Source organism: Poecilia reticulata, chromosome 15, assembly GCF_904066995.2.
Source record: "Poecilia reticulata chromosome 15, P_reticulata-male-v2, whole genome shotgun sequence".
Classification (NCBI taxonomy): Eukaryota; Metazoa; Chordata; class Actinopteri; order Cyprinodontiformes; family Poeciliidae; genus Poecilia; species Poecilia reticulata.
Genome location: NC_088844.1, coordinates 18,768,963 through 18,794,430, shown reverse-complemented (window position 1 = coordinate 18,794,430; position 25,468 = coordinate 18,768,963). Strand labels below are relative to the sequence as shown.

At 36.5% G+C, this 25,468-nt stretch overlaps 1 protein-coding gene across 4 annotated transcripts in view; it reads left to right on the top strand.

Moving 5' to 3' along the window:
- The window catches only part of khdrbs2 (KH domain containing, RNA binding, signal transduction associated 2), an 88,211-nt gene that overhangs the window by 35,567 nt on the left and 27,176 nt on the right, over positions 1-25,468 (top strand). For all 4 annotated transcript variants that reach the window (XR_014091151.1, XM_081616301.1, XM_008429838.3 and 1 more), the window contains exons 4-6: positions 5,282-5,428; positions 15,508-15,638; positions 17,804-17,987. Coding sequence is in view for 3 of the 4 variants with exons in the window: in XM_081616301.1 (XP_081472427.1) it covers positions 5,282-5,428; positions 15,508-15,638; positions 17,804-17,987 (462 nt within the window). In the remaining variant the exon portion in view is untranslated. The remainder of the gene's footprint in view (positions 1-5,281; positions 5,429-15,507; positions 15,639-17,803; positions 17,988-25,468) is intronic.

The window sequence follows — 25,468 nt, the reverse complement described above, 5'->3', positions numbered from 1 at the left end:
AGCAAAAACGTTTTGAAATCTAACAATAGACTTTTGCTGAAGGCAAAGCTGTGGGTCAGAAAAGAGTTCATATGGATCAGAAACAGAGCAAACATTGTGGTAATCATTCTTTTGGGATCATTAAAGTTTCTCATGCAGCTGGAGTAGAGAAATAAAGCAGTCATTGACCGCGTTTTTATTAAACCGCAGTCAGGTATGTAGCTTGCTCTCGATCTGACTGAATAATTTGTGTCAGGACTGTCCAAAGTCAATCCTCAAGTGCTGGTATTCTGCATGTTTTAGTTCTTTCCCTGGATCAGCAACACTGAAGCACTGAAACATGCAGGGATACCGGCTCTTGAGGACTGACTTTGGACACCCCTGACTTACCTGAAATAACGTCAAGCTGAATGGAAACCTCATTCGTACTGGCGAAAAATCATCTGATGTCCAAATGGCTGTCTGTAGCATCCAGTCATCCCAAATTCTGTACATGGTACAAAATGCAAGTTGGAGGAATCCTAGTTGATGAGAGGATTTTCCCCAGCAGTTAAGCATGCTGCATTCAAGGACAGGTGGTACACTAGGGCATTTAAATATTAAAACAACTCCATTGATTTAAACATGCTTTATTCTCAAATATAGGCACCATCTTAAAAATTACTATTATCTGACAGCTTTGATCTACCTTTCTAGGCATTGACTATGTTTGCTTATACTACCATATAAATTTTTTAAAAGTGCAACCAAATTTGTCAGTTTTTTAAGTCTTTGAAAGTAACAGAATCAAATGAATTTCAGAAATTGAAAAAAAGTCTGTTTTCTACTGACCGTAGAAAAACATTATTATTACATTTTAATGCAATCTACCAAACTGTGGTTTTATAACCAGAATATAAACCTAACTGATTTTTGTGTACTGGTACAACCTTAAATGGATTTACAAGGAGGAAACCTTTGCTCTTTAGAACTATTGTAAAGGAACAATTTTATCTGGATGGAGCATTCTTGAATTATTCAGCCACCAGAACAGGAGACAAGTACAGCATTTCAGGAAAAAAAAATCTCAAACCAACTGTGAAGAATAGAGTTGGGAGGACCATGGTTTTGGTATGCTTTGCAGCAGCAGGACCTGCCCACCTCACCATTGTAGGGTCCATAATAAATTCAAATTCAAAATGGGAGAGCACAGGCTGAGAATTAAGAAATGTAAAGTCCCTGGCATTTTTTAAGCCCAGATCTTGATCTCAGTGAGATGTTTGGTGTGATTTGACGGGAGGTTGTACATGCAAGAAACCCCTCGAGCATCTCACAGCTGAATGTGAGGAGTGAGGGCTGATGTCAGAGTCTGGTAGTAGAAAAGAAGCTTCTTATGGAAGTTATTTCAACTAAAGAGGCTATTTAGCTATTTGGGGATAAGGTTTCTAACTCTTTCCGGTAATAATTAAAACGGTTGTTTTTTGTTTAGTGACTCAAACAAATATATGTTAATTAAATAAGCAAAATCTATGTGAACTAAATCTGTTTTTAGAGATGTACAAAATAAAAAGGTAGGAAATTTGTTCCAAACATTCGGCACAACAGCTGATTTTGTTATATCTGTACAGTTAAAATTTACTTCAACAGTGCTGATGTAATGTTTAAACCTGGTTGCAGGGGTGAGAAAAAAAGTTGAGATTAAAAGAGAAAGTCTCAATTTTATTGGTCCACTTACATCATCACCCTCACCTGTGAGTATGAGATGGGGATCGTGGCCAAAATAAATCAAATCCTGTATGCAAAGGGGGTAGTCTCTGTTTCAATAGCTGCTGCTATTTAAACACCAATTTATTCATCTATCTTTACAATATGCTCGTATAAAAAATATGTACGTCTATTGTGGTACAAGACTTTTTCATGCAGACTGACCTTTCAGATTTAGGTGTTTTTCTTTTTGCTGTATTGATTTCGTCTGCTATCTGAGCTGGTCTGAAGGAGATGCAACAGACATCCAGAGGTCATGGATAAAAGCCACCCTGCCATTTAAGGCAGCTGGCCACTTGACAGCGTCGAGCATTCACAGCCAAAGTCCAATTATATATCACACATATGTCAGTGTCTTGCAGCCAGCATAAATTCCCCAGAACTGTGGTTGAGTGCGTCAATAGACCAAAATTTCAACTTTGTAGTTTTATTTTTTTACTTCAGAATAATTCATCTGGGATACGTGTGTATCTAAAAAAAAAAATGTTGCATAAATGTTAAAATTCTTGCCATTCTACAACTATTACTTTAGTGAGAACCTGAGCAGAGGCGTTCTTGATCAGCTGGAGCTGATTTTGTTAGACAGATCTGTGAGGACACTGTAATAAATGCCGCTAAAGATGAACACATGGATGAGTTTCTTAGATCTTGCTGGGACAGGAGTCCTTCAATCCTGGAAATGTTCTTCAGGTTATAGAAGGCTGACTTTGTAACTGTCTTTGTGTTTCTCTGAAGCTCAGGTTTGACTCAATTGATGCACCCAGATTTTGGGCCTTATTGCTCGTTTCCAGTTGTAATAACTGACGCTGTGTACTGACTCTAGATTGTTCCTGTTTAGGTCCAAAGGTAACTTCATTGTCTCTGAACCAGAGACAATGTCAGAGGCATCCTCCCTAATGAGAAAAGGAACTGGACTGTTGTAATTTGTTGACTTTCACCTCCATAGTCAATAAACCAACATGTATTCATCAGGTTAACATGAGACAAAAACACAAAGCTTCTAGATGTTCCCCCCCAAGGCAAAGCAAATACTGACTGTTAGAGAAAATAACATCACAAGAATTTTCTTAAGGTCACAAATGCCTTAAAGTCGCTGTGGAACAAAATTATTTAAATTCATTGAAGAGTCAGGCATACTGCAGGAATAATAATTACTTCTAGCGTAATTTGTGCTGTCCTCTGTTTTGCTTTTAGATATCTTAGAAGCAAAGACACAAAGACAGTCTACATGTAGGTTTTGATCAGATCCATAGTGATCTGACAGACATGCAAAGACTGCTAAAATCCTGGAGTGCTTTTAATTAAAGACGACCTCTCTTAAAGGGCAAAAAACAGTTCTGCAGTGCGAGGACAAGAGTTGGAATCCACAATCAGGCTGATGGGAAAAGAGTACATGACTGACACTCCCACCTCCACTAAAAGCCACTTGTCCTTGAGTAAAGAACCTAACCCTTAAGTGCTGATGTTTAAGATGGATCAATTCAGATAAAAAAGGGAAACAAGTTACAGTTCTGGTCCACTGTTTACACACACTGAACATTTTCATTTTGGGTAATTAATAATATTTACAAGTTAAAACTCATATAGACCATGACTTAGCCATTTTAAAGGCTAAGTTATGGTCAACAGAATCATTCTATCACGATTCTCTTGTTGATTTTGAGTCTGGATAACAAATATAACCAATAATACAATCTAGGGTTGTTGCAAACAATTAATTTAGTAATTGAGTAATCTGCCGATTATTCTGATAATTAATTAAGTAATCAAATAAGAAATTAGGAAAAATAAAATAATTGGTAAATACTGCCAAAACAGCAGTTTTAATATCGGATATCGACAGCTGCCCAAATTTTTAATATTTGTGCATCTCTAACAGTTTCTGTTCTGTAGTTTGCACACACTACGGTGCGCTCCGCTCCAAACGTTATGATGCTAACATTCAAGTTAGCAGCATAACTAGATTATTTGTGCAACATAAATAATCACCTGGCCGGAAAAACGTGTGCTTAATAGTAAAACGTAATTTAATGAAGCTTCAAGACAGGAATTTTAATAATCAAGATACTCAAATCATTCATGGAATATAGCTCAAAAATAACCCAAAGATTAATGCACCTAAAAATAGCTTCCAACGTGATTCCAGGTGTTGAATATGAAATCCAGACGTAAATACGCTACCACATTTAAAGGTGGTGGAACATGTGTGGACTTTGTTTATGTTTGACATCATAATTGATCATTTCCCACATTTTCTTAATTTGTCTTTGCATCTGCTGTGCCAAGTATTTTTGATATGTCTCATTTAACTATTAATTCACTTTTGGAATTTACTGAAAATTTGACTGTTCTTTCCAATAGGGCTGAAACAGTTCCTCAATAACTGTTGAGGTACCCCAATAAAGGTGGGTACCTTGATTTATAAAAGTCAGAGAATTTTGACAACCAAAAACAACAATAAACAAATTAGCATACTTCTGAGGAAGAGTGAACCATTTTCTTTTACATATTTTGCAATTAGCAGCAGATTGTTAAAAACATTGTGTACAACTGCTAGTTTGAAAGATTAAAAAAACAAATGTTAACCTGTATTTAAAGCCACTTCTGCTGCTCCCAAGCGGCCAAAGCAGATCAAAACTTGAAATGCTGAGTTTACTTTAGAAAAGAAATCATCCTGCCAGCAGTATAATTTTTTTCTGTACAATTTGTGGTATCTACTTTAAAAATATATATCTGAAAGCTTTGCAATTTTCATGTAACACTTTACGTTTATGAAAGCAAGAGTGCTTTGATGACTAATACAAAAAACAACAAGCAAAAACACTTGCATTTGCAGTTTGTCTCTGATGATTAAGCCTGTCATTTTCCTTTCCTCGAAAAAAAAAAGATGACTCAAGTGTTGTTGCAATTTTTAGCATGATGAAGTCTGGTTAACTTAAAACATTTAGTAATGCATATCTGAACACTTCCCAGTTTGTTTGTGATATTATTTCAAACACTACTGCCTCTACCTATAATAAGACATTGGATGTGGTGCCTTTCAAAAAAATTGTTCCCGCCTCATGAATCTTTTTCCACATTTTCTCATTTTACGATCTCAGGTTTCAATGTGTGTTATTATGATTTATGTGATAAATTGACACTAAGAAGTGAAAATCATGATTGTAAAGTGGATGTGAAAAATTCTATTTATGAATTTTATTTTTAAATGTTGAATAGCATGGCATGCCTTTGTATCTTGCTGCAGGTCCAAAACTTGAATAATCAGTAGCCCAATAATATTTGTAACCTGGGATATACATATTACAGAAATTCCTTGAACTTTGGATATTATCAGCTAATATGAGTTTAATTGACAGAATATGAGTTTCTGTTTTTTGAGGAGGCGGGGGTTTGCCTTCAGACAGTTTTGTGTTAAAGCAAAATGTGCTTTTTATTATTAATGAATGTTTGATTATGCCAAAGACTATAATCACAAGATAAAAATATTACCGTAGTTTAAAATTTGACTTCTGTTCACAAAGGCAAAATCACTTCACTGACTCCTTTATTTTTACAGGAAGAAGAATTACGGAAAAGCGGGGAGGCCAAATACGCCCACCTGTGTAATGATTTACACGTTTTAATTGAAGTCTTCGCTCCACCAGGAGAGGCCTATTCCCGCATGAGTCATGCCTTGGAGGAAATTAAAAAATTTCTTGTTCCAGTAAGTTTATTACTTGATTCTCTCCCTTATTTTTTATTATTTTTCTGTAAGAGAACAATAGTCACTACTGCTGACTTGATTGTTTCTCCACCAGACCTATTAATTTTTTTGCTGGGCTTGGAATATGCACGGTTTTCTTTATAGAAAAAGAAGATATAAGTATGAGGTTTATCTCTGCTGCTGCGCTACATGTTTTTTTTCTTTGTTCCAAAGGAAAAAAAAATGTATTCTGCAATTAAAATGCAGTATGAAACAACTTGCAAGACTCTAGCAACTCAGAGCCTGAAGAACTTTGCTGTAATTAGTGTGCATGTTGTGTACTCTTGCTGAGTCTAAGCTGTAAATATTAATCAAGCTTTGCAAATGTGACAAGCCTAATAGAGGAGTTGTACTGGATGAATCTACTTTATGGGGTTCACGCTTCTTCCTGTACTGAGCCAGCGCTCTGTATGCAAACTGGGCCAGCAGGATGATGATGCTGCAACAGCACTGAGCTAAAGCAAATACAAATTACTTAACACCGAGTGCCACAAAACAAATTAGTAAAGGATTATAACCTATTTCCAAAGAGGTTAGGGGGCCGTATAGTATAGATTAAAACAGAATGAAGTGATTTGCAAGCGATTTAAACCTTCTATTTAATTATAAAAGTGCTAAAACAACATGATGTTAAAAGCTAAAGCTTTTGGAGCACACACAACGGCTAGTAATTTTTTAAAACATTCTAGATCACACATTAAGTTATTTAAAGAAGTTTTCACAAGTTTTTTTTTTCACATTTGGAATATCTTGCATATTTTTTGATTACTTAACTTTATTTTTGTAGTTTTTAATTCTGTTAATTGTGTGTGTGTGTGTACCATGTTTTTACATCCTTGTGGGGACCTCTGTCTACATTATGAGGTTGTGGGGGCCACTGCTTCTTGTGGGGACAAATCCTGGTCCCTATGAGGGGAAATGCTGTTTTTGGGTTCGATATTAGGTTTGGGACTAAGGTGTGAATTGAGTTTTGGTTAGGGTTAGGCTGTATAAATGAATGGAAGTCAATAGAAAGTTCCCGCAACTATGTTTGTGTGCATGTGTCCTACAGATGTTTTTTTTAATTGTTTTAGAAAGACTCTCAAAAATAATATGTATAACAATATATTAGCTCCACCAACCCCTCGTTTGCCCCTGTTCTGAGGCGCGTTTGAGAAAAACTCTTTGCTGCATTTTGCTGCAGTCTTTTTGAGTGTGAAAGAGACATTTCACACCTTGCCTCCCTCCATATAGCAGAGCATTCCACTCCACATTGTTCAGCCATTTTTGTAGTTTGAGCAGCAAAATGGAATGCTCTGGTGGTGCTGTGGTGGCAAAGGTGTAAAGCACAACCCATGACCCCAACATGGCCGTCACAGGTTCGAGTCCTGGTCTGATGACCTTTGCTGCATGTCTTCCCACGCTCTCTTTACCAACTTTCTTGTCTGACCACTCTCAAATAAAGGTCACTAGAGTGAATAAAATCTTTGAAAAAAATGGAACGCTCTACAATTTTCTACCGGCAGAGAGAAACCTTTTATTCCCAAGTTTATGTCAATAAACATCCAGCATGTTCAAGCCAGGGTCTGACCCAGAGCAGGAGAAGCAAGATGACGAACCTGCACAACCACACATTAAAATGAATGCATGCAATGGAGTTAATACTGTATTTAGACACTTACCATTAAAACCATCTATATATGAAGTATGGTTTACCTATGGAGTCCATGTATGTCATACATTTTAAAATATTAATGCACTTGTCCACCAGCAATTTTGGCATAACTTAACTTGGACTACAAAATGATCGAGGAACAAAATGGTTCACAAAATGATTAGTTGAAAGTCATGACCTTATTTAGCAGTTCTACAGCAAATATGGTGACATAATAGACAAGAAAACATTATAAACCAGTGTTTCTCAACCTTTTTCAGGCCAGCGCCCCCTTAGCCTTTATCCAGGTCCCTCACCGCCCCCCACTTTTGTTTTTCAGTGAAAAAACAAAAGTTCCAGGTCCTTTTAATGCCACACAAATATGAGACAGAAACATGGATCATATCTTTATATAGATCTGTCTAATGAATTATCAGATTAATAGTTTTACTGGACAGAAATTACAAAGAACAAATCTGGTTCTTAATCAAATCCTATTGAGTCAAATTGAAAGTGTCATGGAGTCATCAGCCTCATGACATTAACACTGACATGAAAATTAATATTGAAGAAATAAATATATCTAATCTAATTAAAAACATAAATAAGTGATAAGTTATTTACTGTTATGGTCTGTAAGATATATTTATTCTCAGTACTAGATGTGGTCTCAACAAACCCATGGCACTTCAACAATATTATTTTACATTTTATCTGGAAATAGTGTCTGTTTATTCTTGCCATACAGTCCTATGTATTAATTATTGCTCGAAAGGTCTTGTGATACCAGTTTATTCCTCTGTATTTACTTTAGTTTTCTTGTTTATTCTTGTTCTTCATTCATTTCCATTTAGTTTCCTTTGATTAGTATTATCCTCTCTTGGTTTATTGCTATGTCCACTTTAGTTTTTTTCCTGTTGCTAGATTTATTTTTTCGTTTATTGACGCACCACCAGTAATCTTCACTCATCACCTGCTGCGCCACCTAATCGTCATGTGTTTCACATCATGTGTTGATTATTCACTGTTCAGCGTCGGATTCTCTGTTTTTATGTCATAATTCACATCTAGTTCGTCGCTCCGTTTTATGTCTCACTTCTCCTGTTCAGAGTTTTGCGCGATGTGCGCGGCGTTTTTTTTTTTCTTCTTCTTTTTTAACCCCCTATGGTGCGCAGCGGTCAGGAAGCATATCGATGGGGAAAAGGCAGACTGACACAAACCTTTTAAAACAACAGAAACAATTTCGGTATTCTGATTATTGAAATTTAAAAGTGCTGTGACACCGTTGTTCTATCACCCCCGTTTCATACCGGACCACTTACAGCACCGGTGTTAACGCTATAAAATGAACGCTCTCTATCGTGGTATCACCCATGGAGGGATTTCTTTATTTAAATGGGTTCATTTTTCAGAGGGATACAAAGTCAGGGTACCGTGATTTTAGTAATTACATGTTTATAAGAGCGATTTTCTGTTGTCCTTCCATGGAAGCGGGCAGTTTTCAAACAGAAATAAAACACTTTTTAATATAAGTTGCTGCTTTGACATGATCACAGAACTGCCAAAACATATGTAGCTTTCATAAATACCAGACAAAGTGAATCACTGCAATGTCATCAGCCGGTGTAACGCTGAACTGATGCGGTGAAGCTACCAGTAGCAGGAGCGGAGCTGCGCCAAAAGCTAACAAACACTGAAGATATAATAGATATAATAGAAGAAGAGCTTCTATTATATAGAAGAAGAGCTGCCATCGATACAGTTGCAGTCAAGCATGATTTAATGTTACACAATACAATTTTACAAAGTTGCTCAAAGTCTAAACTGGTACTGTTGTGCATATAAGGTGTAAAGTTTACCTTCGACCAAATGCCCCCCAAAGGAATCCCAGCGCCCCCCTTTTGTAAAATTTTACACCAGCGCCCCTTACCGTCCTCTGGACGCCCCCTGGGGGGCGGTACCGCCCATGTTGAGAACCGCTATTATAGACAATAGAGAAAAATAAAACATAAGCCAAAAAGAATATGAATATATCCACGTAGCACCGGGAGAGAGTAAATAAAACATTTTTGCTCTCCTAGAAACTCAAAGTACACAAAAAGATGCATTTATGTGCTAAAAAAGTGGATCTGATATGTGCTATTTAAAGTTTATTCTCTGAGCTGCAACGGCCCAGAGTAAAGACTTTAGAACTTGGATAATGTGCTCTATTTTCTTGGTTTTAGTGAGAACATTACAGCAGTGATGATGAAGATTGAAGACATGCCCTCCAGCACAAAAGCGCTCTTACATACCAGGATCATGACACCAGTGGTGCATGATCCATCTGTAACCAACACCATAAGTAGGTTTTTGCAACAATAAAGTTGCAAAAGTCTTGAAAGAGTTTTTGATTTTTGCGTTTACTCATTGTGAAACGGCTTCTGTGTGATACCTCTGTACTGATAAACCATCTAAAAACCATCAATTCATTACCATTGGTTGTGATAGGGCTGGACAATGTAAAAAACGCATCACAATACGAGGGTTTAATATCAGTCGCTATTCCTAATTATTGATTAGTTTTGTTTTAAATATCTGAAATACCGCCATTACCTTTCCTCTTTCATCCACAGTTTCTTCTTGAGCTGTTCTGCTCCATTTCTCCTTTCACTCCTCGCCTTTTTTTATTATTATTATTTATAAGGTATTTATGAGGTGAAACATGAAACTGCTTCTGTGCCACTTACTCAACAGGTTGTTGCTTAGCTGGCTGTGAGAGGTTGTGCGGCTATAGCCTTGCATCTGTCTATGTCTCTCACAAGGCTGTGCGGTTCAGCGAAATTATTAAACATTTTATCAGACGGCATTCTATTGCTATTGATCAAGTGTCTATTGTTATATATGTTGTACATACAGCATGTATATAAATATAGACAATATTTTAATTGACATATATCTTGGATTTCTGTTTGTTTTTACATATTTTTGTATGATAGCTAGTTTGTTGTTTCATTCTACCTTACTCTACATAATTTAATTTATTGCCTTATTTATTATTTCCTTATTCCCATTCCTTGAGGTGTTACTGACATCTGGTGTAAATTTCATATCAATAAAATAATATTTTTTTCCTAATAATTATACTAACAAAAAAAAATATATTTGATCTGTTACTATGTTAAAATAAAAAAGAACATTGGATCAGTGAACCCAAGATGTTTAGCTTACTATTGTTTGAACTCCTGACTGATCTTCAAATCAGGTTTTATTTTAAGATTTACATAATTATTTATTGAAATAACCTGTGCAGTTTCATGTTGTCTGGAATCAAAACATTCATTGGAAATGGTACGTGCTTGAATATAAAAAAAACCCTTTACAACACCCCTCCCTCTCAAAGCCGCCATGCTCACAATTTAAATTTTACTTTAGTAGCCAATTTGATTCCTGCTGTGCCTTGTGCTGTAATACTGTCATCCTCCTGTCCTAGTAAAAAGAAGGGAATTTATTTATTTTTGTGGAATAAAAATGCAAATGTGTTTTGTCAGTCTGAGGATAATAAAAAAGAATACTGCAGGCAGAGCTTCTTCTCTTTATTGCTGCAGTTTGGAAAAAGATGAGATGTTGTTCTTTTAGATATCGCAGCCATGTGTTTTAATTAGAATATAAGCAGAATGGACAATAAGGGAAAACATATCCACATCCATGAGAGTAAACAGCCTTGTATCCTTTGTGAAGAGTTTTAGAAACTGATATTGTTGCCATACAGGAGACAATACTGTAGTTGTAATTGATAATTTATAAAATGCCTTATCCTTCATTTTGTAAAGCTTATTCAAAGGTAAAGCACTGATTGATAGGGGGGGAAAAATCATGTTGGTTTCATATTGGCTGTTGAGGTGTTTGGTGTTTGAGTCAAGTCTCCAAATATTTAGTTAGATTAGAGCAGTGTACACCTAGATTTAACAAGCAGCCTCTCTATGTGCCAACTAAACCTAAAAATAAAGACATTGTACCTTCTGTTACATGGATCTTGCCTTAGGGATCTTATGGATTGGCAACTGAACTCACACAATGCAACACAACGGGCACCTGTCAGTATCTATAGTGACAGATGTTTCCCGCCTCCAGTGAAGAATGAAATCACTGTCCTGCTGTTTTGCTTTCTTATTGACATTCTATGCATTAAAAGCCGTGCTGTAAAAGCCAAGCCGTCACGTTATTTCTAAGCAGAAGTCGCACATAGGTGAAAATCACGTGCATAAAGCTGCATCTCGAACACACAGAATGACAGCTTAACTGCTTCTGGCGGGTAAGGATCCACAGCTGAGTCCAGATACTATTACATGCTTAAAAGACACAGGGGCTTTTTGTCACTGTCCATGCTGCTGCTTAGGAATACCTTGAGAGCTTTACTTTTACAGCAGAGCTCTTAATGCATAGAATGTCTATAAGAAAGAAAAACTGCAGGACAGTAATTTCATTCATATATATAAATCCACTTCAGAGTTTATTTTCAGGATTAGAAAGACATACAAACGCAGATGGAAGCGCAAATACCCCCATAAATATTTTGCAAAGTGTGAGGTAGTAGTGAGGAGGAACAGGCTATCCTGCATGTAGATGGGTGGCCCTGCTGCTTTAATCTCAGCCCAAATGGCAGCAGACTAAGGGTAGCACAAATGCCTGAGGAATTGTTATCAGAGCCTCACCAAATAAAATATATATAATTTAGTTGATACATAATTTGGTTCAGGGCTGGCTTCTCATTAAAAGCCAGCCTGATTAGTTATCTAGTATGAAAAGGTGTGCACTGGACCCTTTTTCTGATTTAATGGAATTTAAAATATTAGGACGCAAAATTGTTAAAGCTAGTTAAAAAATAAAATCATTCAATAATTTGCTCTTTTTCCTCCTCACCTAAAGCGGCTAACATTCTCAAACATTTTTAGATTTTGAACATGTATGTGACTGTATTTCACACATTTTAACATTTTTCCAACAAATGCAATGTGGTGAGGACGCATTGCTCCTTAAGGGGTTCAAACCCCGGTCACCGTAAGAAGAAATGGTTTTTTGGATTAAGTTTAGGACGAGGGTATGAGTTGAGTTTAGGTTAGGATGAGGCACTGATAATTGTTAGGCTTAGGGTAAGTATCAATATTAGATTATAGAAATTGATGAAAAATGAATGGTCCCTCTGAAGGTAGAAAGACATGCTGTGTTTGCGTGTGTGTGGATCTATGTGTGAAGCGTCTGGCTTTTGATGAGAAAAAAAATATTGCACAATTTCTTCTGCTACCACGAGGAAAATGTGTGAAACCAATGAGAAATGGTTCATACATTTGCAAGAGGCGTCTTCTGTTCTTCTGAGCAAGTGATGACAATTGACTGGATCGTGGTTCCCTTAAGCAGGTCAAAGAAATCAAGAAAAACAGTAAATGTTGCCTGAATTTCTTCTCAAACTTGATTCCTTCCATTTGCACCTCCACCTCACATACAGACTACTCTTCCTTGCCACCCTCTACCTTTTACTCTCATCCTCACTCCCATCTGCCTTAGATCCATTCTAATAAAAAAATAAAAATAAATAAATAAAAACAGTTGTGGCACCTTTTAAAGTCTATGAACTTATTGCTAATTGAAGATTTGTGTGAAGGAGAGTCAAACATTTGCTTCAGTGGTTTCAGACTGATCGAGGTAGTGTTAAGGTACAGAGGATATCTGTTTGGTTACCATAGCAAAAACAACGGAGTTTGCGCCACTTGAATGACATCCATGTTAACTGTTTTGCAAAAGGGTAAGGGAAACATGTCAATCCAATGAAAAAGGGTGAACACATTTGCAAGAGGTGTCTTCTGCTCCGCTGAGAAAGTGACGATGAAAACTGAGTGGATCCCAGTTTCTTTAAGCAGGTCAAAGCAATCAAGAAAAGCTGCAAAGAAATGTATGTGAAACAAGTAAAGCTGTGTAATAGACCTAGATCCAGGGCTACCAGGTATGACCACCCTTCTTCTGCTGACCTTGTAAAGTCTAACTTTAGCTTCATGAACAGCGGTGAGGCCGTTCAAGGTCATGCATGGTCAGAATTAATCACAGAGAGCAAACAGTCATCCCTGAGAAGGCTCCGATTGGGGGTTATCTCTGTGCACTCATTCTAGCACCTCTGTCAACAGTCAGTTTTGACGAGCCCTGGCTGCTTTGTTGTCCTTTGTATGAGCTGCCAGCTTCCCTATTAAGAGCTCCGCTGTTCCCTTTCAAGAAAAGCAAATCGACAAATGCAGCCCTAGTGGTTCATTAATAAAAGGAGCACATGTGCAGCTTGTTAAAGGTTTTGGAACCCTAACAAAAATATTTTTTTCTTTTGTCAATTACACATTGATGTGAAAGATGTACTAGGTCTGTTTATCATATGTTTACTATATACTATGTAAAAACCATTGTTTTGAAACTACTGTAGCTACATGTCAATGTCAATTTCAATATCTCTTTGGGCTTTGGTTTGATAGATCTTTACCTGTTTCGGCTCACTGTACAAGTCTGAACATTTGTGTGATTTAGTTAGAAATATTTGACATTTTGCTGCATGAGTGCTAAAGGCTTTTAAAAAGAGTTGAAAGGTAGATATTTAAAGTCAGTGAAGAAAGCAACTCGGCTTTTATTTTATTTTATGTCTGATGTTGAAAGCTGAGACGTATTTTTTTATCAAACAGAAGTGATTAATAGATAACAAAATTACTTCTGATCTGAAAATTTAAATCAAAACTAGACGTACCGTTTATTTCCACCACTCTTGTGAAGTGTGATTGACTAGAAATTAGAATAATTATCAGTGTTGTCACTTTCCATGCCAACAGGTCAAATACACAAAAGCAAACAAAGGCTTACTGATATATCTGTCAAAAATATAGGAATAAAAGACAAGGCAGCAAAGCAAATCTTTTAATATTTCAGAGAAATAAGCCTATTAGTATGTCAGAGATGACAAGATAATGGATACTTGTTTGTTCCTCTGTCTGCTCTGTAATGATCCATATTAGAAGATGAGCTGAGAGAAATAATTCAAAGGACAAAATATTTTTGAAAAATGCCTGAAAGTGTAAAGTACAAACTATTAGATTTGTTAAGGTCATCCTAGGTTAAAGTGCTTTATTTCATTTGTACATTTAGTCGTGTTACAACCACAAACTTCAATTTTGTGTGACAGACCATCACAAAGTCATGTGTTAATTATGATGTGGATAGAAAATGAGAACATAAATCTCAAGAGTGTACATGCATTTCCCCTTTTGTCTGAAACCTCCAAATAAAATCCAGAGTCTACATTGCTTTTCCTGTATATATTTTAATCTCAGTATAAATGAAGGTGCTCTGTAAAGACCCCCAAGGTTTGCTAGACTAGAGAACATATGTCGTATGTGACAACAACCAACAAACATCAAAAGTCAGAGTACTGTATTTAAGAATTATGGTATAAAACAATATTATAAGCCCTGAACATCAGGAGTCCTGTTTAAATCATCATCTAAACATGGAATGTGCCTAACCCATTGCAAATCTAAAAAAAAAAAAAACAACCACAAAAAACATGGCTGTTCACCCAGACTTACAGAACAAGAAAGGAGAATATCAATCAAAGCAGATGCTAATAGTGCCATGCTAACAATCATCTAATTGTCCAGACCTAAATCTGAGGATATTTGTTTGGGCTTGAAAATTAAATTCCTGTTCAGAGATACTCTCCATCTGATCTGACTGATCATAAGCTATTATTCAAAGAAGAATGAGAAAAACTTTCCTTCCTTCAATATACAAAGCTGGTAAAGACATGCCATAAAGGCGTGTTGCTTTGACTGAGTAAAAGATTGCTCTCCAAAGGAATGACTCGGGGAATGGTCTAAAACATATGCGTAAAACACTTTTTTGGGGGGATTTCAGTTTTTCTTCTTTAAATTGAAACCCATGTATCATTTTCCTTCCACTTCACAAGTATAAACTACTTCATGCTGGTCTATCACATAAAATTCCAATAGCTTGTGATGAAGTCTGGCACTGTAAAAAGGAGGAAATATGGAAGAGACAAAGAGGCAGAACTACTCTAAGACACTTTTTTCTGTCTCCATGCATGGCAAAACTTTTGAGTTTTGCAAACTGTTGATGATTTTTTAAAATTAATTTTACTGCAGTCATTTAAACCCTAGGCCTTCTGAGGAATATTAATTATGCTTAATGTGTGTGTCAAGAGCAATAACTACCTACTACAAAAGACAGCATGCCTCATCAACTATTTAATGCCTAACCACAGCGTGGTTTTCCTGTGTGTCAAGATAATTTTCTTTTGATGCTGGTAAAGCCATCTGTTGCAGTCAGAAAACAAGTGTCCTTTCCTTTGGTATGTAAGACATGGTTCCTTTTGCTTCCACAGGACTACAATGACGAGATCAGGCAAGAGCAGCTGAGAGAGTTATCCTTGCTGAACGGATCAGAGGAGTCGAGCAGAGGGAGGAGCACACAGGGGAGGAGCCTAAGGCCAACGACAACAACAGCATCCACAATGTAAGGCGGCAACTTAGATTGAACGGAAATAAATCTTTGAATAAAGCTGATGAGTGTTATATGTGAAATCTGTAGTCTACAATCACTATTATGGTACGTAAAACACAGATAAAAGTCCTCTGGTATGTGTCTGGACTTAATTCAGAATGTAAATTGCTGTAAATAGACATTCAAAGAATCGATTAGAAGAAAACGCAGCCATCAAGTCCATCAGATGTGATCAATTTTAACCTACTGTTGCATCAGGTCACATTCTAATCATTTACAAAATCTGGCTTTTTACCATAAACACAGAGGAAAAGATTACGCTCAGCGCTTCACTGTAACTGTAACTTGAACTTGGGCCACATCAAGTCAGAGGAACTAGTTGGTAAAATTACAATATTACTTTAAACCTAAATCTAAATCATTTTGGGCTCAACTATATATATATTGTCAATATCAAGTTACACCTTTAGTTGTGTTTGTAGATGTCTTCTTATTAAGACTGCAGAGCAGCAGGTCACTTTTCTTTTTCAATGTTTTTCCCACGTGTCAAAATTTCCTTTTGCTTTCAGGGGACAGAGAATAGTTCGCATTGTCTTGCCTGCTGCAAGCAACTGTAGGATGTGGAGAGACAATACATTTTTATTGTCCTGTAAGTTGCATGGATATGTAAATACGAGCATATTCTTTCCCTAAATGTGTGCATACTTGCTCATGTAAATAAAATTGCAAGAGAGCTTGGCAGCACAATTTCAGAAGCAGAATTTCCTTTGCTGCTCCATAAATATAGCTGTTTTCTAGAACACCTTCAAAAACAGGTCTTGAGTTTAAATTAGATTTATATTAAGTGAAGAGAAAGCGGGGAGACACATGGCTGTTCAGACCCACAGAAGGCATATGAATATTTGTTAATCCTCTGACATTTATCAGCCGTAATGCGGCACGCTGTAAAATTCAATGCTCTTATGGATATTCTGGAGCTCAGCAGGATGTTGTGAACGAGGTACATTTCAATAACAAAACACGAAGTGTCCACCTTCATGGTGAATTTTCAGATTAATTGGTTCTGTAGATTTTCTTTCCCGCATTTCAATTCAATTTCCACCGAGTTTCCTCGAGGGAGTTAGAGTTAAGTATTAAAAAAAAGGCTTTTTTTTTTTCCCATTAAAAATTTTTTTTAAATACCTTAATCATTCACGGTAGACAGAAATCTCTTCTCTTCCATGTATCCAGAGTTTGGGGATCTAAGCGGCACCAGAAAAAAAAAAAGCATTTGATTGACTTCACCATATATTCAGCTACCTGCACGAAACACCTTTAAAGCAATTTGTCCGTAATCCACCTGAGCCGTGGCAGTCCCTCAGGAGAACGCGGGTACATTGTGCCATGACAGCATGGCCTGATTCAAGCAGTAGCTAAATCCAGCACAACCATGGGTTGCTCCCGATTCAAAAAAACATCCCCACCACTTCCCTACCATGATTTTCTCCTCATACTGTAACGATAAGCAATTTTTCAAAGCTCCATGAAAAATATGCCACCAGAAATTCTGCTTTAGAGTATTTGTATTTTAGCTCCGAGTGCGCTGCTACGTAGCGGAGGATGTGCCAGAGGGAAGGAAGGTGCTCTATCCCACCTACGGGAGAACGTTAAAAAGTGAGTTAACAATGCTGCATCCTTATCGGTGCAGCAGTGTCTCTGTGGAGCAGTTGCCGGACAGTCACACTGTTATTAAAGAAACAATATGGCCTAAATTCCTCTTGATTGCCCCGGTCCTCTGGCCTGTCTGCTGGCGCATGCAGTAATGCTGTTTATACCTGTGTGCCTGCAGCCTGAGGCAGGTGTTCTTGTACAAACAAAAAGGTACTGCTCTGTCTTACTGAAAAAATGGAGTTTCTCAGTCATATTTTGTGTAAGTAAAAGCAAAATAAATATACTTAAGAGTTCTTTGATGATTGTAAAATTTACCTCAGTAGTTTTTTTTCCCCCAGTTTATTTTACCTAGAGTTAAGAATGTTACAATCAGGCTACGCGTATGCCAAGATAAGAGATTTATTTCTGTCTTAATTCTGCTTTCTTGCAAAAATAACTCCACCTTTGACAACAACAACAAAAAAAATGCTGTGAGGCAAGATTCTGAGCCTATGTTTTTTTGTGTGTGTGCTTGTTTGTTTGTGCAGGGGCCACGGAGGTGCAAGCAGAAGAGCAGCAACACCACGAGGGACAGCCGCAGCCACACACAGCAAACTTCCCAAAACCGCTCTGACGAGGGACTTGCAAGCTCCAAGGGCCAGGGGGGCAGCAGCAAACGCCGGATACCGGCCCCCACTGTTAGCAGTCACACATGAAGCATATGATGACTATGTAAGTCCAATCCTCTTTACTCAAATGCAGAAAGTCTCTGTGGTGGAAATTTGACTCAATCAGAAATGCTCTAATCCACTTCGATGTGCTCTGAATGAGTGTGGCTTTTTATGAATGCGCATGCTACGATGTGAATTTGCCAAAAAAAATTATAGCAATAAGAAATTATCCCTTATTTTAGTTAACATATTTTACTGTGTAAATTGCATACTCCAAAATTATTGTGGATAATCCAAAAGATGCACATAAATTTATTTGCAGCAGAAAAAGTCTGAAGTTCCAAGGATCCCAACTCAGACGTTGATGTATGAATGCATGGTTGTTGCAAACTAATTGTGGGAGCTGGCCTTTATACACACACACACACACGCACACACACACACACACACACACACACACACACACACACACACACACACACACACACACACACGCACACACACACATGCACACACACCACTTTCAACTAAAATGTGATTCAGCTTTGCAAAACTGAAAGCACTGAACTAAGCTAAAGTTTACTCCATAAACCACAAGTTTTGCTCATAGTACCAATCTTTGATCATGCTATGTATACTGCATGGGATAAATAAGATAAGAACTATTCTGTGATACCACATTAGGACTTTTTGAACCTTGAAAAGGGAAATGAAATGTTTTGGAAATTTGCTAATATGCATTCCAGTAAGACATTGGCTACTATGTGAAAAACATATTACTGATTCTAGTTCGCCTTTCGTAAACTTTCAGATCATACAGTCATTAAGAGTTTGGATAGTAAATGATTAGTGGAATAGAAGAAGTGTCTAATGCTTATAAAACTATAATCCTATATGTTACATGTTAGGAGCATCTAATAATATGGCATTTATTTACTACCAAGTCCCAGATCTAAATTACCATATAGGTCAGTTGTCAATATTTAATATTGTGACATTCCTAAAATAATGGCCGAAGTTGTTTTTTATAAAAGTGATTTTGGCAGAAAGAAAAAGACCTAGGCCATTATCTTACAAAGTTGACAATAATCTGTAATTATATTTGAGTACATCCCAAAGCTTTAATACAAAACTCATAGGAGATAAGACAATAAATGCTCCAATCTCTTTCAAAGTGAGTGAGCCTGATTTAGAGAGCATGATTGATGTTTTAACATTCTGCAATCAACTTTAAACCAATTTATTTAGAAACATCTTAAAAGCGACCAGTTTGACTTACCATACAGCAAACAAAGCAAATCATTGCAAGAGCCAAAATGAGAACAATAGTTAAAAACTAATGCACAAAAAATTATCTTTGTTAAAATCTTTGTTTTCATACATTTAGTTATTTGTGGTTCTCCTAATTGGAGCACGGTTTAAATCTTTTTACTTTATTTGACCTGTACCTAAACTTTAATCAGAGAAACAATAGCAAAAGAAAGGATCATTTAAAATAAACCACACACAATTTTGTTTTCCTTGCTACACATTGGATGCTATCAGAATCCAGCAAAAATAGTAACATTGCATTTGAGTGCTTTGCATCCAAACAAGAAGAAGATTCAAACTCATTTATCAGAAATAAACAATAACACCAGAATGATGAAAATGTGCAGAAGCATAAGGCACTGGTGTGTTAGTGCAATACAAAAAAAGTATAATAAATCGTATTTCAAACAAACAGCTACAGGAATGTTGCAGAACTGAGTTAGAATAACACATCAATCAATACAAACAAACAGCATGAACAAATAAAAAGAGATATGGGAAATATTGTTCGAAAAGGGACTAACAAGACACATCAATCAATTTTCTTTACTTGCTTCATCTCATTCAACAGCTGGAGGGCTGATGCTTACGTCAGCCATCAATGAGAGGAGGACAGTGTACCGCCTAAACAAGTTGCTGACACACAAAAAAAAGTCATTTAGAGTTGCCAGTTAACCTTAACGTAGATGTTTTAGACAGAGGAAAGGAGCCGGAGTACTGCTGAAAAAAATGCACCACACACAAAAAGAACCAACTGAAATCATTCTGGTTTTTAAATTCTAAGTACAATTATATTAAAGGGGGGGGATTTATGTGAAGTTGACTTTTTAAAACTGTATATCATGTTATTACCTTGTTAAAAACAGTGCTTTGGTTATTTTATGCAACAGGGTGCATTTACATATGTGCTGTTCAAAATGATTATTCAATAAGAGTCCCTTATTAATGAAGGGAAATTAAAAACATGCCTAAAAGGCCTGAAAGAACTTTGTGTGAAACAAAATCCCCTTCTATTTCTTACTGTTTAGATCAAAGTAACATGTTTCTCAGTATGTCAATGTACATGGGCAGAAAAGACGTTGTGTGGCTGCAACCTAACAGAAGTCAAGTGAGTCGTCACATGCATTGAAAAAACTGTTTCAAATGAGAGCGAAGAAAAAGCTATTTATGACTGAGTACAAAGTAGCAGATTCTGACTAAATCAAGAAAACAATGAAGGTATTTGCTATGAACTTCAGATACACCAGTGCATCTTTAAGAGTTACAGCTTTGCATAGCATCTGTAACTTGACTTTCAAGCACCTTTTCACAAGACATGCATTTTGTATTTGCATTTACTTTGTCTGAGCTATTTTTCCCAGTGCCTGATAGAAGGGAGGGAAACTATGTTGGTCTCCAGAGTGTAAACCTAAATATTCACAGCTAGGATACATCTGTTTAGCAAATGAAATTTACAAAACAGCAGTATTGTTCTTTAGGAATTAAATAAGCATATTGGTTAGAAGAATAAATCCTATACATTGTGGAAGGCACCACTAAAGGTCTCCCAAAGGTAGCAGTATGTGCAAGAAGACACAAATCCATGAAGCCCTCAGCGGTAAATAGTTGCACCACTAAAATGCAAAAAGAAAGATCCTCTAGTTAAAGCGCCTTTTGGTGCCTTTATTAGCTGTCTGCAAAATCTCTCACATTACTTAAAATAGTTCTGGGTTTCCATGTTGAAAAATTATGCAAGGGCCAAAGCTGAAAACAAGCTTGTCCTGAGATCTGAGGGATCTTTCAAGGTCATTTTACAAAGAGAACACCAGAAGTAAGCTCCAAGTTTCATCCAGATGAAAAAAGGCAACACTTTTACCAGTCTATTTCCTCAGCGCTTTCCTGCAAAGGAAAAAAAAAACCCAGAAAGAACCCATGTGTGCAGGCAGTTGAAGATTGGGCTGTCTGCATGGGGAAATGCACAAGCGTAGACTCATTACCAAACCAAATTGAGTTCGTATGCAGAGCCTGTGTATTTCTGAGGAGCGAAAAAGCGAAGCATTTCTTCTCTTTGTAATTGGAGGTCGGGAAGGAGGCTGGAAGCAGGGAAACGAGGGGATTAAAGAAAGATGAGTTTGTCCTGAACATTCCCTTCTCTCATATCTCACTTTGCTGTTTTTTTTTTTTTTTTACTACATTAAATAATTACATTTGAGCGTGCTTCAAGATTGTAACAGGACCTTTTTTAACAAAGACCTGATTTAGCTTAATTTTTTATTCACTAAAGTTATTGAATCCTGCAATGCGTAACTTTAGCATGGTTTCCCTTTTTCACCCAGTGGTTTGCTTTAGGAAAATATTATGTGCATGAGCATTATGTAGTTTCTCTAGAGGATATTCACTGGTGGATTTTTGTCAAATTGTCAATCTGCCTTATAAAAGGTGATACTCAGGAAAAGTCTGAAACTGTTCCTAATTGAGTGCGTTATTGATTTAAAACTCTGAAAGAAAATTTTAGGAAGCTGGCTGTTATCATGTATCAGTGTTTGCGCTCTGGAGTTTGTGATCTCAGTGTTTTCCTTTTAATATCCTGCCACAAATCCGACTTTACTGGATCCTTTACAGCAATACTTTGTTTACTCCGTTCCTCCTGGAGCGCAGCACTTTGTGCGAAATGATTCTTGTAGTTTCTTTTTTGCCCTCGACTAATCCCCGGGAGACTATAAAACCAGCTGAGAATTGATCCCACTAAGCACCGTCTGTGTAGTCAGAAATTAATATAGCTTATTCTTCTGAGCCACCATTCATTTCCAGTGCTGTGAAAACCACACATTGCTCAAATTTACTTTAAGACAACATGTTTTATGGTTACAATGTGCTATTGCTTTCTGCTGTTTTTTTTTTTCAACTCCGTATAATCTACTCTGCTGTTGTTTTCAATAAGGCAATGATTTTCTTTAATAGATATTCTAAGAAAAACACAACAATTTAGAGTGGAATTACTCTCGAACTGAAAAATATGCATTTGACATTATATTTACAAACACTCTTTCTGTGCTGCTTCTCTGATTCCCTGCATCTAATTCAACATTTCATGATTTTTTTTTCACTAATCCATCTATAAAATGTGATTTTCTATTGCAAACGCATATCTGATTTATCTTAACGTAATTATAGAAATGTCATGTCCTTGTTTTGCAGTGCTACAATTTGAAAATTGTGTGGTTCTCTTAAAAGCTTATAGGCAGCCAGTCTTACCTGCAGTACTTAACTCTCTTCATGACTTCATTTGGTATAAATCCAGATGAGCTTCTCCCAGTGGATTAAGCTAATGGCTAGCCCAAAAGCAAACTTCTTTAGGCAGGACATAGTGCAGCACCACTTATCTTCTGGAGTTTAATGTGTCATTTTGTTTCACATTCACAAGAAGCTTTTATATATATATATATATATATATATATATATATATATATATATATATATATATATATATATATATATATATATATATATATATATATATGGATTCTTTTGCTTGCTGTTGTACTTACTGACTGTATGACAGATTTATGTTTCCATAATGTTTGTAGCATTTTTTCCATACCTTCATGTGACAGGGAGACTCAGGAGACTGTAGTGATAAATGGACTCTGTCATGCTGTCATTGAAGTTAAAGCCAGTGCAGTGACAGTAAATGTTATTCTACCTTTTAAAGGACTGCAACACTTCTGAAGTGAGTTGTCTTCATTCAGGGGTCAGGACGGATGATTAGAATTTGGCATCACATCTCTGCCCTAAGACAATAATAATAATATTAATATTGTGGGACAATTGATGTTAAACTTTTTTCTGACTTGTGTCCTAATTATATCGCTACAGGTATAAACAAGGTTTAAAAGCTAAAATTCTTAATTCTTAGTGAGTTTAAAATAAAGTAGCTCTTATTTTTTCTTGTTTACTGGAGACACCATCATATTTAAAAATCATAAATAAGTATAAAAAGTTCAAACTGATTAGTATTTGTTTCTCCTGTTTGTCCATAATTGTTTATTAGTGAAATGCTAATGTTCCCCGGGCCCCGCCCAGAGTACTACCTTGCTTTGACTGAGGATTATTATCTAGTTACTTGGGTTGAATGCTACAATTATTATTGTCCTAACTATCACTGCTGCATGGTGATGTGTCTGGGTTTATTTTATCTTTATTGAGTCTTTCAATAATGGTGTTGCCATTATGTGTTGTTCATAATGTAAAGTGTCCTTGAGTCTTTAAAGTTGCTGATTTTAAAAAAGTGTTGTTATTAATAGTATAGAATAAAATAGAAACAGCCTTAAAAATTGTAATTGGGGCCTGCCATAGCAATGCATAGGGAGGGGAGGGATTTACCACGACTAGCTTCTGCTGGTTCCGAATTATGACACAAGTCCCATGTCAATGACATAAAAGTCTAATAAAATGTGACATGACCATTCAGAATGCAGACAAGAAACTATTGGATTTAGTACCACATCTGGATGTGGTACTAATGAGGTTTTTTGGAGGTAAAAAACTTCAGACTGCTTTGAAAACATCAGATACGTGTCACCTCTGGGCAAAAAAAATCCGATTTGCGTTGCGTTTGCCTGCTGTGTGAACAAGTCTTTGCTCCAAGTGTCTGAAAGTTTATTCAGCACTGAAAAAACAATGCAATCATTTTCTGTTGATACCAGTGTGGTGAAATAATTATGTAACTTAATAAAAGAAGTATTTGTAACTAGCCATCTGATTACCAAAAGATCTTCTTTCTTTAATCCCAGTGTAATAGATTGCATCAAGAATATTTTCTTGGCACGCTTAATCTGATAGGTTTCTTAAATTTTGAACAAGAAAAATGTCTCTGTACTGTATCCTTAGAATATTTAATGAATCCATCCATTATATTCTGCTTATCCGGGCCTGAGTTGCGGGGGCAGCTGCCTTAGTAGAGAGGCTTCCCTCTCCCCAGTGACTTGGACCAGATCCTCCAGGGGAAAATTTTATGTGTCTCTTAATTGACAAATGTAAGGTTTTTTTTGCTAATTGGCATAAAAAAATATTTTTTTCTATTTGGCTCTTTAGAATAATGAAGATTACAATGCTCTTGCTGAGAAAGCTGCCATTAGATGTTGGCCCAAGGTTTTGCATACTGCATTAGGCTGCAGCTGATGTGTTAACATTACCACTGCTAGCTATTGTTTAGTGGCAGTTTAAAGAGGCATTAGTGAACAAATGGCACTCGTTCTCCGGGAAGCAGCGAGATAAACAGTGTGAGTAACTCAAAGTGAAAAGTGTGAAAGGAAGGCTGGGAGCAGATAAAAGATGTGATTGATGCTTTTCAGGATGGACCAGGACCATGGCCTTAGCTCAGTGTTAAAGATCAAATCCCTTCTGGATCAAATGATATCCCTTAATGTCAGAACTGATGATGAAGGAGAGGATTTAAAGTGTTATACAGCTTTCAGTAACAGACAGCAAGTACAAATAGATAGCAAGAATTGAAACTTACAGCATGGATTTTAATCCTGAACCATGCGACTGAATCAAAGCTATGGAGAAAATGCTTTTAATGTCATTAGGCACCGAGCTTTAGGAGGATTTTAAGAAAAAGAGAGAAGAAAAACGACACTCTTTTAAGATGAAAACAAAATCTCGAACATAAAAGATTAAGAAACTCATTTATTGAAAGTGAACAAGTGAAATGTCTTGGTTTAACGCCTACTCTCTGTAATTACGTTATATAACAATGAGTTCATATTCACTGCTGAGTAATCATTTGTTATATTAACTATGGTAATTTTCCATCCGGAAACTCATTTGTTTAATAAAACAGGTGCATGCAGCACACATGCTCAGTAAGTTATTTAAAATAACATAAAAAGTCTCCAGTAGAATACACAATGAGCTCGGATGCACCGTTAGGAATTGGCACCGTCTGTGATGGGAAATCAAATAGCCCCTGTTAGCAATTTAAATACAAACATTTAGCACCAACTTGCCTGATTTGTTTGGTTTCTATATCAGTTTCATTAGCACCAACTATCAATCATTATTTACTTAATGTCACTAAAGTAAACAAAGTCTGATATCAGAATAACTGTGTGGTGAATATGAACACCAGACATTACTTGGGCAATAGTTTCCTATAAAGTTTATTCAGAAATCTCTTGTGCGGTTTTATGTATAACTTTAACCTTGTCCCTCACAGGGTTAAAGTGAGGGACACTTTAACAGGGTCCT